The 17,121-nt window shown below is 42.1% G+C and overlaps 1 protein-coding gene across 1 annotated transcript; it reads right to left on the reverse strand.

The window, feature by feature from the left end:
• Nucleotides 1-910: 910 nt before the first annotated feature.
• On the reverse strand, nucleotides 911-4,219 carry HAND2 (heart and neural crest derivatives expressed 2). Its single transcript, XM_051964229.1, has 2 exons — nucleotides 3,574-4,219; nucleotides 911-1,772 (listed from the first exon to the last, which is right to left on the reverse strand). Exons 1-2 carry the CDS (start codon nucleotides 4,126-4,128, stop codon nucleotides 1,674-1,676), a joined length of 654 nt encoding a protein of 217 aa, XP_051820189.1. The 5' UTR covers nucleotides 4,129-4,219; the 3' UTR covers nucleotides 911-1,673.
• Between the last annotated feature and the right edge of the window lie 12,902 nt (nucleotides 4,220-17,121).

Here is a 17,121-nt window from a genome sequence, read left to right on the forward strand (position 1 = left end):
GGACTGTGGGATAACAGCAGGGAGCAGAGGGGGAAATATGTTGCCTTCCTTTTGACCGCCTGCAGCCCAAGAGAATTCTGAGAATCACTAAAGTTCATCTCTATTTCCTTCTAACGCACTGTAAATCTAACAGTCTGCGCCCACCCTTAGCCCCAACTTAAATCCCCGATCTTGTTCACGATTTTTAACTTGACATAAAATTACCTGTTACCTAATCAAAGACATTACTCTAAACCTTTCTTCCACCTCTATTCCAATAGCCTGAACAGATTAAAGGATCTCTGAGATGCAGACTCCTGGCAAAATGTCACCCCTGTGTCTCCCAGTCTCTTTCTCCTCTGTCTCCTTATCCCCCTCTCTTCCTTTCTCCCACTTTTAGTATGTACCTTTATCCTTGAAAAATAAAAAGAAAAAAAAACCTACAAAATTTTGTCAATGGAATAAGTGGAGAGAGTCTACACTGGTCACGTCCTGCACCACACACACACACACACACACACACACACACACACACACACACACATCATTGGATTAATCTTGAAAAAGATTATTCCATCTTTCTGGAAGGTCTGTCTGTAGGTACTCCCATATTTTGAGCTAACCAAGGATTCCTGATTACTTTCAGGTCTGACAGTTAAAGCCTTGCATCTAAAAGATCACTCTGAGTTGACCTGGAAAACCCTATGGCCTTTAGAGCTTAAGACTGCTATCACCAACTCTCTGGGTGTAAGTTCAGGGGGTCCTGGAATGGGGGACATTATATATGTGGATTGGTTTTAATTAGTGACTTCTTTAAAATAAAATTAGAGGCAATCTTTATAACTTAGTTTACTTCTGAATCTTTTAAATAGTATGAAAACAAGAACAACAATTTTGTTTTCAAAACACTGAGGTATAAAACATAAAAAGATTTTTTTTTGTAAAAAAACACACAGTGGTTTATTGAATACTTACAATGTTTACACCTTCAATATTAATTAAACTCCACTAATTCTTTTTAGAGGATGGAAGTGCACAACACAAGTAGCTGTTGGGAACATCTTCAAATAAGGAAAGCCCGCTAATAAAATGGCAACACTACATACCGAACCAACGGAACAACATTAGTGGCCTCACTTCTGCTTTGAAATATAATTTTGTCATCCCCAGAAATATTTATATCCAAAAAGGCCAAGAGTTAAAGATACACTTCACATACACACTGATGTCAGGAGTCTTTTAGCTGGGTTGCTTGAGTTGCAATGCTGTGTCCTATATAGGCAGAAAAGGAACATTCACACACGGACACACACTCTTAAAAAAACCCCAACGACAACAACAAAACAGAAACAACAAAAACCCCCAACACAAATCAAACCTATGAGACGATAGAACCCCTTACCACGCTGGAGTTTCCTCTTCATATTAAAATATGGAATGCTTTTCTTCAAATATCCACTTTTTTTTTTTTTTTTTAAGGAGAGGATGGGGATAGGGTGCTTCAAAAGGGGGAATAGGAGAAAGGGGAGGGAAATTGCACATAAATAAACTGGCTGATTCCAAATACAAAAAGTCCTCGGAGCAGATGTCTGCAGAGCTTCCAAGAGAGGTTTTCCTTGAGTCCTTCATTCAAGTCCAGCGATGGGACTCTTTCTTTCTTTTTCTTCTTCTCTTTCTTTTTTTCCTCTCTTTCTTCACTGCTTGAGCTCCAGGGCCCAGACATGCTGTGGCCAGCCCGTCCTGCCTTTGGTTTTCTTGTCGTTGCTGCTCACTGTGCTTTTCAAGATTTCATTCTGAGTACAGAGGAAGCAAGGGAGAAAGAAGAGCAAAGGAGAAATTCAGAGATGAGATGAGATTTCCTTCAACAGCCTTATTCCATTTCAACTTAGAGGAAAGAGCAAGAAAGGGCCGGGATAGGGGAGGGAAACTGCAAAACGTTCCACCAGGGCCAGAGGAGACAAACCAAACTACAAAGACCTATGTGGCTCGGGCTCAGGCAGAGAGAGGCCTCCTGTCTGCAGCAAGAACCCTCCTGCATCGGAGGAAAGTTTATAAAACCACCGCCTGTTTTTAAAGTTTTTTATAGCAAAGCTGGGGGCCTTTTCCCTTATGCCAGATGTGTACCTCGGGTGGGGGTAGAGTGCCTCTGGGGGGTGGGGTGGGGGAGAGTCTGTTTTTGGATGTTTTTAATGGCAACCGAAAACTTGTGGTGGAGAGATTTGGGCAAAGACTTCCCCAGTTCAAAGTCACATACTGCCTAATTCTGGGCCTCCTGGCTTTCCCTTGCTGGCTTGGGTTTTTGACTGGCCCAAGGACCCTCGGATAACCCCAATTCTACGGGCCTTTCTGGTATCCATTGACATATTTAAATGTCAGCCTATACTTATCACACATATATAGTGGAGCTGAGTGAAAGCTCAAATAGGCAATACTCACTCACACTCTTGTAGTTTTTACTAGTTAGCAAAGATTGAGGCAACCTAGCCCCCAGGGAAGAAAGTGGGATAATTTTGAAGATTCTCTTCTGAACAATCAAGACAATGAATATCGCCCATTTTTATTCTTAAGAAAAATAATTTTGAAAATAGCTTGAAAATTCTTACTAGTGGAAACAATAAAATTTATTATTGTATCTCATGAAAATTCATAATCGAATTTAAATAAAACTGCACATGTCCAAGAATCATACCCATCTATGTGACTCCAGTATTTCCCTGCTGGTCAAGCATGGGATGTGAGGTTATACCTTTCAAGATTCTTTAAGACTTCCTTATCTTCAGCCTCACCAAACACAATGTTGTACTTTTTCCTTTCTCTAATTTTTGATTAACTCAACAACAAAGCTCTTAAGGCCCCCTCAATCATGGAAATATAATTATTTTTATTGGAAAAAAATTTACTCACATGTTGGAATGGCAAATTAAGTTGATCTGGGGGTTATTAAGGGATTCAATTTAGGGAAAACAGAAGGAATGGCCGAATCTGAGACAAAAATAAAGCATGAAATGTGGCACTTAGTGAAAGAGAGTAGGCTTTTTTTTTTTGGCGGGTAGGAGGAGTAGGTTAGCAAAGGAAGTATCTCTGCTTTATAATGTGTTCTTTTGAGGCCTTTAACTCGACCTTGCATTAAATCCTGAAGTTGAAAGAGCTTTGTATTACACTCTTTTAATAAATAACACTTAAAAGGTCAAAACAAAACAAAAAACAAATGCAACTTCAGAATAAAAACCTCACTAGTCTGTCTCCAAATTCCTCTCAAATGATGAGTCTCCTCCTTAACTAGCAAAACATTTTGATACTAAAGCTCTACTATTGCTTCTAGGTGTTAACTAAGATTATAATCCTACAGCTAACATGGATGCTAGCAATCTGGCCTGGGGAGTAAATTAGCATAAACGAAGTCTGCTCTACTGCAGAGACGGGTAAAGGTGGAAGACTTCCTCTTCCTTCCACAGAAAAAAGTGTGAAAATAAATAGAATAGAGAATATTGTTGTTATTCTCGATACTGATAAGGCCTTCAGCCAGCAGTAACATAGCCACCCCTCCCCCACCTCTCCTCCTTTTCCTCCTCCCCCATCCCTACAGTTACTGACCAGCTCCTTCTTCCTTTTTTCCTCCTTCACATCTGTCTTCTTGATTTCTGCCTTGAAGGCCTCCGCCTCCCCGTTCTGGTCGTCCTTTGCCAGCAGGTCCATGAGGTAGGCGATGTAGCTGGTAGCCAAGCGGAGGGTCTTGATCTTGGACAACTTGGTATCCGCGGGTACGTTGGGGATACATTCCCGCAGCTCTGCGAAGGCGCTGTTGATGCTCTGAGTCCTGCGCCTCTCTTTGCGGTTGGCGGTACCCCGGCGCTTCACTGGACGGGGTCCCCCCAGGCCCGGAGGCCCGCTCCCGGGTGGCACTCCTCCGTAATGGGAGTGATCGAGCCCTGCCGCGCCGTTAGCGTACTCGGGGCTATAGGACAGTGCCATGCTGTAGTCAGGGGGAGACATCTCCGGGTGACTGATGAGCCAGCCGTGGAAATAGGGGTTCTCCTCGTGGCCACAACGGCTGGCGGCGGCTGCAGCGGCCGCAGCAGCAGCGGCGGCGAAGGGGTAACCCTCATGGTGCACCACCGGGTGGTGTGGGAAGCCTCCCACGAGACTCATTTCGCACGTTGGGCCCCAACCTAGCGTCCCACGGTGTCCTCAACCACGAGGCCCTAGAGCCTACCGGTTGCACCCGGGGGTTGGGGCCAGGAGCTGCTGCCTCCTCACTCCTCTTCCTCCTCCACCCCGTCCCACCCCCCACCCCCCAGCCTCCCCTACCTCGAAGCAGTAGCAGCACCTCTTCCCCTCCCCCCAGCCCCCGCAGGCCCTCAGAGGGGCTTCAGCAGCACCGGTCCAGCCTGAGGCTATCCATAGAGCTGGCCAAGTTCCCGGCGTGGTCACGGATGCGCAGCTAGGCTCTCTCCTTCCTCGTCTTCTCTGCCTCTTCCTTCTTCCTGGCTAATCGAGGTTATTGCTGCTGCAGTGTGGAAAGGGTGTCCTTTCGTGCTCATGCAAAAGTCCCTGTTCTCCTCCAAAAGTATCTCCGGGGCCCTGGGTTTCCAAATCTCAGTTTCCGAGGAGGCGACGAAACAGCAGCAGCAGCTGGCGAACGAATTTTACCAGGTTGCGCCTGACTCAGATAGGGCGAGCAGGGAAGGCAGTTCCTCTCTCCCGCTCTTCTCCACTGCTCGGGGGATCACTTCCTAGAGTTGGATCCTGTAGGGCCCGCAGCGCAGCCCTGAGGGAGGCAGGCACAGAGACTACGGGGAGAGGAGTCTTGCTGGACTGGCCGAGTCTCAGAGGCCACGGGAAGGGGAATCTACCAGTCACAGTGAAAACACCTCCATCCGATTCTCCCCTCCCCCTCTCTTCTTCCCTCTCCCCTCCCCCCAACCAGACCCCCCGGTTTTGATTCTTGGGTCTTTTTTTTTTTTTCCCTTTAATGCTTTGAGGGGTTGGGGATTTGTTTGTTTCTGCCTGTCCTTGAATGTGACTTTTGCCGCTAAGAACTCGTTCGCGTTCCCTTTCCTCTTCTCTCTTGGATCCTTTGACGTTCAGAGCGATATCAGCGCATCCATTTTTTGTGGCCGCTTTCTTGCGTCCTCTGGGGCTCGGAAGACGCCGGGGCCGCAACCACTTTTCAGCGAGGCCGACCGCTTGGTTCTGCTGACTGGGCCTGGCTTGCCTGACTCGGGGGTAAGCTCGCGATCCGTAGAGGTAGAGGAGGCGGCGGCAGCAGCGAAAGTTTCGGGGGCGACTTTCTTGGGCTGGTGGCGGTGCCGGGAACAAGCCGATTTCCCCAGCAAGAACTCCATGTACAGCTACATCTTTAGGGCAGCTCGGGTTAATATATGTCGTCAGAGGCTGTCCACGCCAATAGCGGCGAGGCAGGGGCGGTGCCTTGGGCTCTCCGCAATAAAACTTTTTGATGTTCACGTTGCTAATTGCTGAAGTCCTCTTTTAGGATTGGCTATCCTTTCATATCCATAAGATAATTAAAACGAAGGGGATTTTTTTAAACTTTTTTTTTAAATCAGCCAGTGGTTAATGCAACAGTTTAGCAGATGCTTTACTATTTAAAAAAATATATAAATATCCTCTAAAATAACCGGATCTTCTCAAGCCAGGTATGGTATCATTTCCCTTTGTCATTATTATCATTTTTTGATTAAGCACAGATACTAATTTTAAAAGCTTTAAAAAAATGGATTAAAGAATAAAAGGAAACCCCGACATGCATTCTTCCTTATGTCTTTGGAGTAGCAAAATAATGTCGATTCTGTGCCAGCCTCAGGACCAAGTTTAGTCTAGGTTTTTATTCATGCCTTCATATGTATTCTATATGTATACAATCAATGACGTTAGGAACAGTCTTCCCTTTCTCGTCCCGAAGCCCAGAGCTGCTTCCAAGGAAGGGTTTTACTTGGGAGAGGAGGCTACAGCATCTGCAAGTGTATTTCTTTTCCTAACCGATCTCCCATTAATTAAGCTAAAGTCTTGAAAGGGAAGGCTAATTTTGTGAACATCGATCAACTGACTGCAGAGTCAAAAGGTTGTGACATCCCTCGATTTTGAATACGGCTATGGTTAATGTAATGATTGTCACTGTTCTTGCAGGGGACACCAAGAAGACCCCCAAATGGGTTTGCTCCGGCTTGCGGAATGTTTAAAAACTCGGCACTTCGTTCCCCTCGAATCAGTGGTGTGGCCGATATCGGTTTTCTGCCAGTTTAACTAGCCTGTTTGGTGAGTAACTGAATATTTTTTACAGCGTGTTCAGAGCTTATTTTCCAGTTTTTACGAACAAACATAAATATATCTGTGCATTCCTGTCTCACCCATAAAAGCAGGCATCTGTGGAAACCAGGTTTAGTTATCGAAGGGGAATCATTAAACCCCAGTTTAAACAGCCAGGCCGAAGGAGAGCCAGGAGATGTTTGGATATTTAGGCTGGGTGATCTCAGACGCATCATAACGAGAAAATGTTTCTCCAGTTCTAATTCACTGGAACTCACGGGTAACTTGCTGAAGGGCACCTTGAGCCAAGACTCCCTGGTCATCTTTTTAAAAGAAACAGGATATCATCAGTGAAAACAGCTAATACCAGTTCTGGACTGGCTTGGCACCGAGACAGGCGAGGACTTGGATTTGGTGTATATTAGAATTCAGCATAATATAGTTCTGGGCGGACAAAGGTGTCAACAGGAGTGTGCGAGCCATAAATGGGAGAGAGCCAGGGAGAGAGATTGGAGCAGACAAAGAAACCCCGAGCCCAAGTTTTGCCAAAGCTCAAAGAGAACGGCAATGTCGTTGGGGAGATCCATGAAAAAGGAGACTTGGGACTTCTGGGTAGGTAAATAAGAGAGAAACTGGCGCTGAGACAAATGCTTTTTATCAGTGGATAATGACCCACTGGATTAAGGTATTTTATTAATTTATTCAGTTCACAATAGCTCATAACGTCATTACCGTAGAGCTGCAAAGCTCTCAGAGAATATGCGATTTTTTTAGGTTCCACTATTGTAATTGGTGCGACCTATTTTCCTACCAAAACGAGGGACCTTCATGGCGAAGCTGGCCGAGCGAAAGCGAGGGCACCGTGATGAGGCTGTGCTTGCTTCGGAGGGTTTATGTTCACGCTGCCTACTCCAGCACGGCGTTGGGTTTCCAGCTGACTTGACTTCCACTTGAGCATCGAAAGGAAGGGGCCACTACCTCCAGATCACCTTTCCCAGGGCAGTAGACAGTGATTGGGAAGATGTTTAGAGTTTCACTTTGCCGGTTGAATTCTACGAAAAGAGTATAAACTCTCTTTCACCGGGAAGGCCAAGAAACTGAATGCATATTTGCATAAACGCCCACTTACCCTGAGGGCCAAAGTTTCCTAGAAATTTAAATTATAGGCCCTAAAAGGAGAGAGACAATGTATATATATGAAGCCAGGTTCTTCGTGGGAATCTATGTCCTCCCACGCTTTTCCACTATATCCCTCCTCCACACCCCGCGTAAAGAAAAAAAAATTGGAAAAGAGAAAGAAAAGTAATACCCCGAATCTCAAACCAAACTCAGTTACAACCTAGGCAGGTCTGCAGTTCCGTCTTTAAGATGTAAATATTCTTTTAAAGGCCAGCACCAAAAGAGGTCTCTCTGGTTTCCAGTTGCCTCATCAAGGGAACAAAGCTGGTAGTGTAGTCAGCCCGTATTGTGTATAGGTTCACGGCAGAGGCAAACACCGAATGCATAAATACTAGGCCTTCCACAGACCGACATCTGATATATTTCTTAAAATGTCTGTGTTTATAAAAACAAGTCCAGGGCAGCTAAGCAGGTAGATGAAGCAAGATGTTGTTTGAACCGGACCAGGAGCAGATGAGAAAAGAGAAAAAAGTAGAATACTGGGACACATTCTGGCTGGTTGCATGAAGAGTTTGGGGGGTGAAGAGGAGGTGGAAATCTTTTTTACTGAAGCCGAAATGGGTTAGAGAGGCCACATTGGCCAGAGGGACTTAATTTATTCTTAAAAGCAAAGCCTCGGGAGCTTTCTATTATACAGGCTTTTTGACTTTATTTTTAACTGACGGGGAAAAAAAAAAACCCTGCGGTAAACCGCTACCACTGTGCAGATAGGATCTTAAGTGATGAAAGAAATGGAAAACAGGAGGCAAAGAAAAAGTATTAAAGGATGCTGGAGATGTTAATCTGAACATCAGTACATTGGGATAGCATCATTAGAGTTTAATTATAAATGGTACCAAAAGGTACAGAATTCCAGCGCCTCAAGAGGCTCTGGAAACCTAGACCTAGATTCTTCCGCCTCAGCGAGAAGCAGTTCCACCAGGTTGAAGGGGAGTAGGATAGGCAGAAAATATCAAAAAAAGATTTTTGTATTCTCAACTAAATTAATTGGTCAAAATTTATGACTCCATGGTATTCTCTTTCCTTCCATTCCTGTGAAGACCTGGATTGAGAAAAGAGGTAAAAGGTCTTTCTTTGCCTTCTCTCTCTCTCTCTCTCTCTCTCTCTCTCTCTCTCTCTCTCTCTCTCTCTCTCTCTCTCTCTCTCTCTCTCTCTCTCTCTCTCTCTTTTTCCTTTATATAAAAAGGTCTGCTCTTTCTCTTCTCTTCTTGCAACTTTTCTGTAAGGTGTTAAACCCTGTGGTAAGATAGAAGCTAATTCTATTTTTGTTTCTAGTTCAGATGACCTAGGTACAACTCAATGGGCATATCAGCACTTAATAACGAGGGCATTAAGGGGCTGATGGTGAGGTGGGCATCTGAGATAGTGAAAGAAAAGAGGAGGGGTGCTTTTCAGCCATAAAAAATGTTTTTCCTCTTTCTTTTGTTGTTGTTGCAGTGAAGCATTACTTAATAACGGTTATTGTCCCAGTGTCTACCTTCTACTACTCACACCTTGATCACCAGAAATCTGGAGGAAGACTGGCCATCTTGGATGCATCTGAATCAGGCAAGAAAAAGCAGAGTAACTGCTCCATTTGGCTAACTGATTTTGGATTAGGGTCTCAATTTTAGGGAAGGTACAGTCTAAAGGTCCCCTGGGAAATCTTTTTCTCTAACCCAGCTGTTAACAGAGATAGCAAATCCTCATCTAAGTCCCCATCATCCCTGCAGCCTGGGCACCAGAATCTGCATCTCTGGGAGTCAACCATATTTTTTAAAAGAGGTTTTAGTTATTCTAGACCAATTGTCTTCATTCCAATTCTTCTGGTAAACTGTATGATTGTTGTTCTTCCCCCCCCCCCAAAAAAAAATAATCAGGCACAAATTCTTATCTGCTCCCATGTTACTTGTCTTTCTTTCAGTCCACCTACATACATAGAAGGGATGAAAAAGGTGTTGAAAAAGGCTGGACATTACTTTGTAAGAGTTTGGTCTTTGTGTGATACTATTTCTTAAAAAAAAAAATCAGTCAGACTCATCTTGTATGTTTTGAAGAAAAGCTGGAACTTGTTTTGTGGGAGAAAATAGAGCTCCTTTCCCTGTATTTATGATTCAAAGCAAAGCACTGCCTCTATCTTATGTTTGTGCTGGATAATTCAAAATAAACTGGACTATAAAGAGGAATCAAAAGAATCAGGCCAGATGGACCATAAATTTATGTTTTGTGTTGACGGAATTATATCTCAGTTTCCTTTGTCATCTTTTTTCAAATCTAATTTCACATTTTCCAAATGGTCACATGAGAAACGACTTTGACCCTGCTTTCAAGCATCCATAATGTCTTAGGATACGGCACACTTTCAGAAACTTCTGAGAGCAAGCACAAAACTGAGGGATTGTGTGGAGAACATAAAATGTTCTGAAAACAGATGGGACACTTGATTTTCAGATCTCAGAAACATTGTTCAGGTGACATGGAACCACTCGGCTGGTTGCAAACCAATCCTTCTCTGTCTCTGTCTCTGTCTCTGTCTTTATCTCTGTCTCACTCTGTGTCTTTCCTTCTCTCTGTTTCCCTCTCTCTTCCCCTCTCCCCACTCAAATTAACTTAAGAGCTACTAAATGGCAACATTACAGTTTTAAGACTTTTAGGGAATTTGAAACAGTGAAAACTTTACTCTGAAGAAAAGCTAGTTAACATCTCTACACTGTTTTTCTCTGTCCTTTTTTATGGAAATAATTACAGGTAAAAATTAATCTAGATCTTTACCTTTTTTACTATCACTGTAAGAATTAGACTTTTTTTTAAAAGATGGAGGTCATTTATGTAACTGCCATTAGTTTATCCCATTTTAAATAAGATAGCTTATTCTCTATATTTGGAGGGTGGGATGGATATATATGAACAGAAACAAGGACTAGAGTTAGGTAAGTTATGTAACTGCTTGGGGTTCAATAGGCAAGAAGAGCATAAAGAGGAATGCCATTTTATATGACTTTTAAAATGCATATAATTTTAATACCAGAAAATTTCACTGCCGACAACACCTGGATTTTTATTCTGTGTTGTCGTCTCCTGCGCTAAAGACTTAAACTTTACGATCAACTGTTACATATAGGGGGCGCAGTTTTCAAACCAAGATTTACTACTGACTGGGAGAAGTGATTTTTGTAAGATACTCAGGTCCCACAAATGTCTAAACATAGTTCTGAGTGGGAGAGTAGGAGTACATTGGGGATAGGGGTGGGTAAGACTGAGGGGAAGAGAAGAAAGGCTCTCTCTCCTCTTTCCCCCAGTGTTCTGATCTGTCCTGGGAGATGGAGCTTTCCAAGCCGGCGTCAGTGGCGGTGACAGACTGAGGGCAGATGCAGTTCCTTCGATTAATTTCTGTTCCCGAAACTTTAAACTAGGAGTCATCGATTACTTTCGAATTTTAATTCCTTTCCTTCAGATTATCTCTGAGCTCTGTCTTGACTCCCATTGTGCCTTCCTGTGTTTATATTTGTAGAGTCCAGTCTGTCATAGAACCTGAAGTTGAGTGTACCAAAGTGAGAAGCAATGAATTTATTTTTTAAAATAAAATAATAAAAACAACAACAACAGAGAATTATCTTAATATTAATTCTCCTTCTGAAGATTTCTACTTTCTATGAATATTAAAAATTAGAGTACTAGAGAACCTAAATAGAAACTTTTACTGGAGAGAGAACTTTTTAAGAGACAAGGGAGAAATACCTCAATGGTTTTTTTTTGTTTTTGTTTTTTTTTTTTGTTTTTTTTTTGCGTGTGATAGGGAAAATAAGGCTTGTGGTGACCAGAGAGAACGTGTCTACACTGGCTTTGACAAGGGGTAAGCCATCTAATCTTCTCTACACTTCTGTGGGACTATAACGCATGAAAAAGTATCTGAAGTGAACTGACCTTTTTGTTACTTAGACCTTTCAAGGGCTTGTCCACTCTGGTTTGAAGCACAACACCAACAAGGGCAACATTTACCTCCTGTCAGGAGGAAACCACTCGAAGTTTGATTGAGGAAGTAGTTGTGATTTTGCAAACACACCGTTTATCTGTCGAAAGTAGCGGGTTTCAATTAGATTGCGGCGCAGACTCCATGACAATAATCATTTAGAAGAGAAGTGCACCTTAAAAGAAGGCGCTTTGCAACAATTTGAATAACGGAGCCAACTTGCTTCTGACTACCGAATTTAAGGTCGCATTTACATTTCTAACTCCCAGCATTGCCTGCCAACCTGGGGAATAGTGTTTTGCAGCCTTCTTTGTAATTCCACGTGGATGGGATTTCTACAGGATGGTTTTTTTTTTTTCAAACTTTTTTCCCCCTTGGAGTTACAGGGGACTTCCTGTACAGAAAAACGACTTTAGACAGGGTTGTTAGGTTTCAAGTTAACAAAAAGAAACACTTTTATTGTCAATATTAATGGAAAAACTCGATTTTTTACGAGGTTTGGGTTTAGCAGCGTGCATAGATCAAAAGCAGCCTGGTTTGATTTTCAAATATTCTCTGGAGCTTAGACAATTACCTGTAATTTTGCTTCCAACGACACAACACAAAAATGTTAGTTATGTAAATGTTACTGCCATGGAGGGTGGGGGTGTGTGAGAATGGAGCAGGCAGAACTCTCTACCTGTTTCTGCAACGTCAGATTCTAATAAATTTTTCCCACAGAACCTCAGTTCAGTTTTTTAAGGCATTCTTCTAATATAGAAAATCTTGTGATCGGTTTACTGACAAATGCACCCTGCTCCTTACTCTGTAGCTGTATACATCCCACTATCAGCACATATATCCAAAGGTAATGAATCTGGCTGAGTGAGGTCTTTTTTGGTAATTTGGATACACCAAGTCTCCAGTTAATGACATATAATCAGCCTTTGGGTCATTTGGTCATTCTCTTATTACAAACCCCTTCTGCTCTCTCTGATCTCCTTTCAAACTAAATTTCACACAAACAAATAAAGCAAGACAGGGACAAGTCCTTTAAAAAAGGGAGAATATTAGAAACGCCTGATACACAACTCCAAACACGGAAAGGAAAACTCAAAGAGAATAGGAAAGAACATCTTATCAAAAAGAGCATGTTGTGTACAAAACATTAAAAGAAAATGCTCTGGTTTCTGTTAAAGTGACAGAAAATTAAAATAAAAATAATTGCAAACAGAAAAGTCATAATATAAACAGAGAAGGCAGAATGCTGGCTGGAAATGCGTGAGGAGAATAATTTGTTGTTTCAGATTATGTATCTGAAATGTGATTGGTGAGGCGTTGCTTTGTTCCATTTTCCAAAAAGAGAGAGAGGGAAAAAAAAAAAAAAAGAGATGGCTTTCTCTTTAGTGCGCGTGTGAGCCCGCACAAGTTAACACAGGCCAAGACCCCATGGAAAGAAAAAGTGACCCAGCTGTTCCTGTGTTACAAAACCTTCATCTCCCCCCCCCCCCCCCCATGAAAGAATTAGTTATATAAAAATACACAATTCTTTGGAGGAATACACCAATTCAATCTCAGATTTTTCTGCTTGAAGTTCCTAAGATTACATTATCCTGGAGATCTTAAGCTTGATCCTGTCTGAGGCCAAGGACCTTACCCAAGGTCCCCACTTTTCTTTCTATCTAGCTCCTAACTCTAGAACTAGTGTATTTCAAGCTGTCCAGTAAACATAGAAAAGAAGACCGTTGACTGTTACCACCATCTTATCCTAGTAACTATGCCACCAGTATTTGGTCTAGCTGAAAACAACTCTGCATTCAAAAACTCCAAAGATAAGTTGACTGTCCTTAATTCCTCCCTAAATCCTGCCTCATCTCCTTGGATCCTCTTCCCACCTTTAGATAGCTGTTGCCCCATATACAAACTTCTGGAAAGTCCAGCGGAGCTGAGAAGATAGTCTGAGAGGCAACTGAATAAATCTCCCCAAACAAGATGGAAAAGTCTTGAATAAGACCATTTGAGTATAACCCCATGTATAGGCGTGTAACCCCTTTTGGTCCATGGGCAAGTTAAGCAGCCCTATGATTTTAGCTGACTCATGAATGCGCTTTAGCCTACATTTAAAAGTTTGGCCCAAACATTCTTAGCTTCCAGAGCCGACTTATTCAAATATTTAAGCCCTCTGTTTATAAACACTGATCACTTGGGACTATGCATTAAAATCACCCCCTTCTTGTTGGATCCACTGAAAAGATGGGTGTTGGACCTGACTAGGTTTTACTGCCATTTCTTTTTTTTTGGGACCACTGAGTCCAGCTGACTTTCCTTTTTCAAATTCATGAGCCGGAATGAACCAGAATCCCCGCCTTAAATCTCTACCATCCTCAATTCTTTCTTTCTCCATATTCAGAAGAGAAATGTTAGACGAACTGACAGGGATTCTTCAAGATTCTTTTCCCCCCTCAGGCAGATTTAGGGGGAAATTAGAGAGGTAGAGAAACAGAGTCATAGAGAAGCAGAGACAGAGACAAACAATTTGAGGAGGGAGATACAAGTAGGCAAAGAAAGGAAAAAGAGTAAGACAAGAACCACATGGGGAAGGCAAACGACAGAGAAGTAGAGAAGGTCTGAGACTTAGAATCCCACGCATCTTTTTTTTGGGGGGGGGGAGTGGGGGAAGACTTTCAACTCTCACCAGCAAAGCACATCCAGAGCTCTTTCCAGAGGAGTCAATGTTGAGTACCCTTATGTTAGATCTCCTGCCCTAACCTGTTTTGCCCTAACCATTTGTTCATACAAGAATAGGCTCGATGGTCTTTCGATTTCTCTCTCTGCTGGGCCAAAAAGGAGAAAAGGACAATGACAAAGATAGAGGGGTTTAGTCTCCAGAGTAGATTTGCAATCATTTGGTTGGTATATCTATTACAGAGCATTTGATTAAAGTGCTTGACATCTTTAGTCCCTCCTGATCTGATTGCAGTCCATTTTCACCCTGCCCCCACCGGCCCTGCAAAAATTTGATGTTACATCGACCCATCAGTCTCAAGTCCTGACTTCACCAGTTAGTTGGATGAGGAAGAGGGAAAAGCTGAGGTGGCCCTCAGAACGATCCTTAGCTGCCGAGAGAACTTGCCAGGGAAAGCAGAATTCTGTATACAAATAAGTCCACACATTGTCGCTCGGATTTAGACCTGCGGATTCAGACCTGCGGATTCCCCGCCAATCCCCTATCATTTAGGTTTTGAGACCCCTTTTCGTTCTGATGAAATTCTCATTTTTGCCACCGAGGAGCCCCTTTTTCTTTCTACTAGGCCCGTGGGGGGGGGGGAGGGGGAAGGGAGAGGGCGGAGAAATCCTTTTTCCTCTTCTGCTTTCAAGTTTTTTTTTTTTTTTTTTAAATAGGGGGCGGGTAGGAAGGGGTTAACTTTTTCCCCCTCCGCCTCTTTGGCTCTAGCTGCACCCCCTCGAATGCCACTGCTTTCCTCTAGAGGTCTCATTAGGGAAACCCTCACCGCTATTTTCAACATTTCCTCAATCAAGTGCCTTTAAATATAGCTGCACAAACAAATTGGCGGCAAAAAGCGTAGATCTTGTCACGATTGAGACCAATCCAATATTTCAGCCTTGTTTGCTTTGTAATTACTGGTTGGTTTGTGGCTCCGGTGCCACTGGGGCAAATCGACCGAGGGCCCAGTAGCAGCGGGAAGAGCTTCGGTTGCCCCAGAGAGGACTGACTGATTGCCCTGGTGCCCACCCCCTTAGACTTCGGGTGGACGCAAGAGGGGGTGATCTCCCTGAGAGCGAGTGGGGGTGTGTATGGTAGGGACACTCGTCCTCCACTGCTCTACGAAATTTGTGAAGAAATCCACTGGAATTTAACCTCCCCACCACCACCCAAGCCCAACCTTTCCTCCCTCTCCCCAAGAAAAATGTTATCCTCTAACCTTTTTTTCTAGCCATTCTAATATTCTAATACATTCGTATTGGTCTTTGTTTCCCCCCTTTGGATTTTGTCAGTGGGACACAAAATATATATTATGTGTCCTTAGGACAGGGGTTCTTTCTTCCTTCCCCCTCCCCAGTCTAATCTTTACAGGATTCTGCTCCCCCCCCCATCCGAACTGTTAGTATGATTTGTTTTATTTTCTACAGCTGCTTATTCTTGTTTGACTTTTTGTCCAAAGCCACTTTAAATCTGCTGCAGGAAGAATAAAATTCGCAGCTCTTTGGATGGGTTTCTGCATGCATGCGGCTGCCCCTGGCCCACTTTAATTTCTGCCTAATAGCCCTTCTGTATAAATCAGACCTGGGATATGTTTGGTCACTGTGCAAGCAGCCGCTAGTTTGTATCAGCAAAACAGTAGTTAACTCAAATCATGTCCTAAGCCTTATATTTCACAGACAATTAAACTTTGGCTGCTATTTAACAAAGCTGTAATATTTATTCTGTTTTATTCTGAAGACCACTTTTAAAGTCCAAAGCAAATACTACATTTCAAGAAGAAAATATAGTAATAAATCTCTTTTTATGGATTCTCTCTCCATAAGAGGAAAACAAAATGATTTAACCCCTCCCACTCCAGCTGAAGTTATAAAGATAATTATCAACGAACACACTTTATGTTCAAGTGGAATTAATATTGAATAGGACCTGTATGGATGTTATATTTTGTTTCTATGCAAGTGCTCTTATCACTTCTGAGTCTCATATAGATAGATATTCTGAAGTTTATCATGTCTGAGCTATGAGTTTTTTTACATAGGGTACAGGGATAAAAGGGGGATGAACATTGCTGTAGGAATGATTATTTCAAGACTACTTTCTAATAGACATATTTATTTCAAAGGTAGGTATTTTTAAAAATAGGAATCTTTAGAGTATTTCCTAATTTTTTTTTTTTTTTTTGCCATTTAACTTAAGAATCAGAAGTGTGGATAGAAACATAGTAAAACCACAGAGAAAGAAAATGGAACCAAATGAGAAGAAATCCTACTCATTTTAGCCAATAGTAAGTTATTGTATTTCATGGTTTTATTCCCCCCCCAAAAAAAAGTTTTAGAAATTCTAGCTAGTTACTTTTCAATAATTTTGGATTATTCCTGTCTTATTTGGATTGTTGTTTAAACAGTTTGAATTTGATGCACATTTTATAAACTGTAGTTTGTCAAAATTTCAAGGTAATAAATTATAATTATTAGTAGAATACAGAGAATAGCCTGGCTGGCTGACCTTTCCTATTTTCTATGCCATCTTCTTATAAGTTGGTGGCACTAGTATTTAGGGAAAGGGGAAGCAACAGCTTCAAGAGATAGTTTTTCTTTACTCAAGAGTTGTTCTGGAATATTATTAAAACTTAAAAAAAATTTGAATGTAATTTTCATTGTGCTAATCTGTTTAGTATTACATTCTGAATTTCTTAACTATTAACATGCTTTGCCACATTACTTTCAAATGAAGGATCCTAGATAATTATGAAGATTTTGATGTTAATGCTTTGTTAAGTGAAAAACGGGAAATGATGTACTGGAGTCTTTAAAATATCTTTATGCTTTTATACACTAGGAAAAACACACACACATGATTATGGTTGGGGATGTATATGCCATTCCTCTGAAGTTGCTGTACAAGAATATAAATATATTTGCTCTTTTAAAAAAGGGGGGCAGTTTTCAATTACTTTTTAACAGAAAACTTTCAATACAACACTGTGTTTAGTAATGCCATAAACCACAGCCACTTTCTACTGACAGCTACAAGATTTTTCTTC

The sequence above is a fragment of the Antechinus flavipes genome, chromosome 6, assembly GCF_016432865.1.
Source record: "Antechinus flavipes isolate AdamAnt ecotype Samford, QLD, Australia chromosome 6, AdamAnt_v2, whole genome shotgun sequence".
Taxonomy (NCBI): domain Eukaryota; kingdom Metazoa; phylum Chordata; class Mammalia; order Dasyuromorphia; family Dasyuridae; genus Antechinus; species Antechinus flavipes.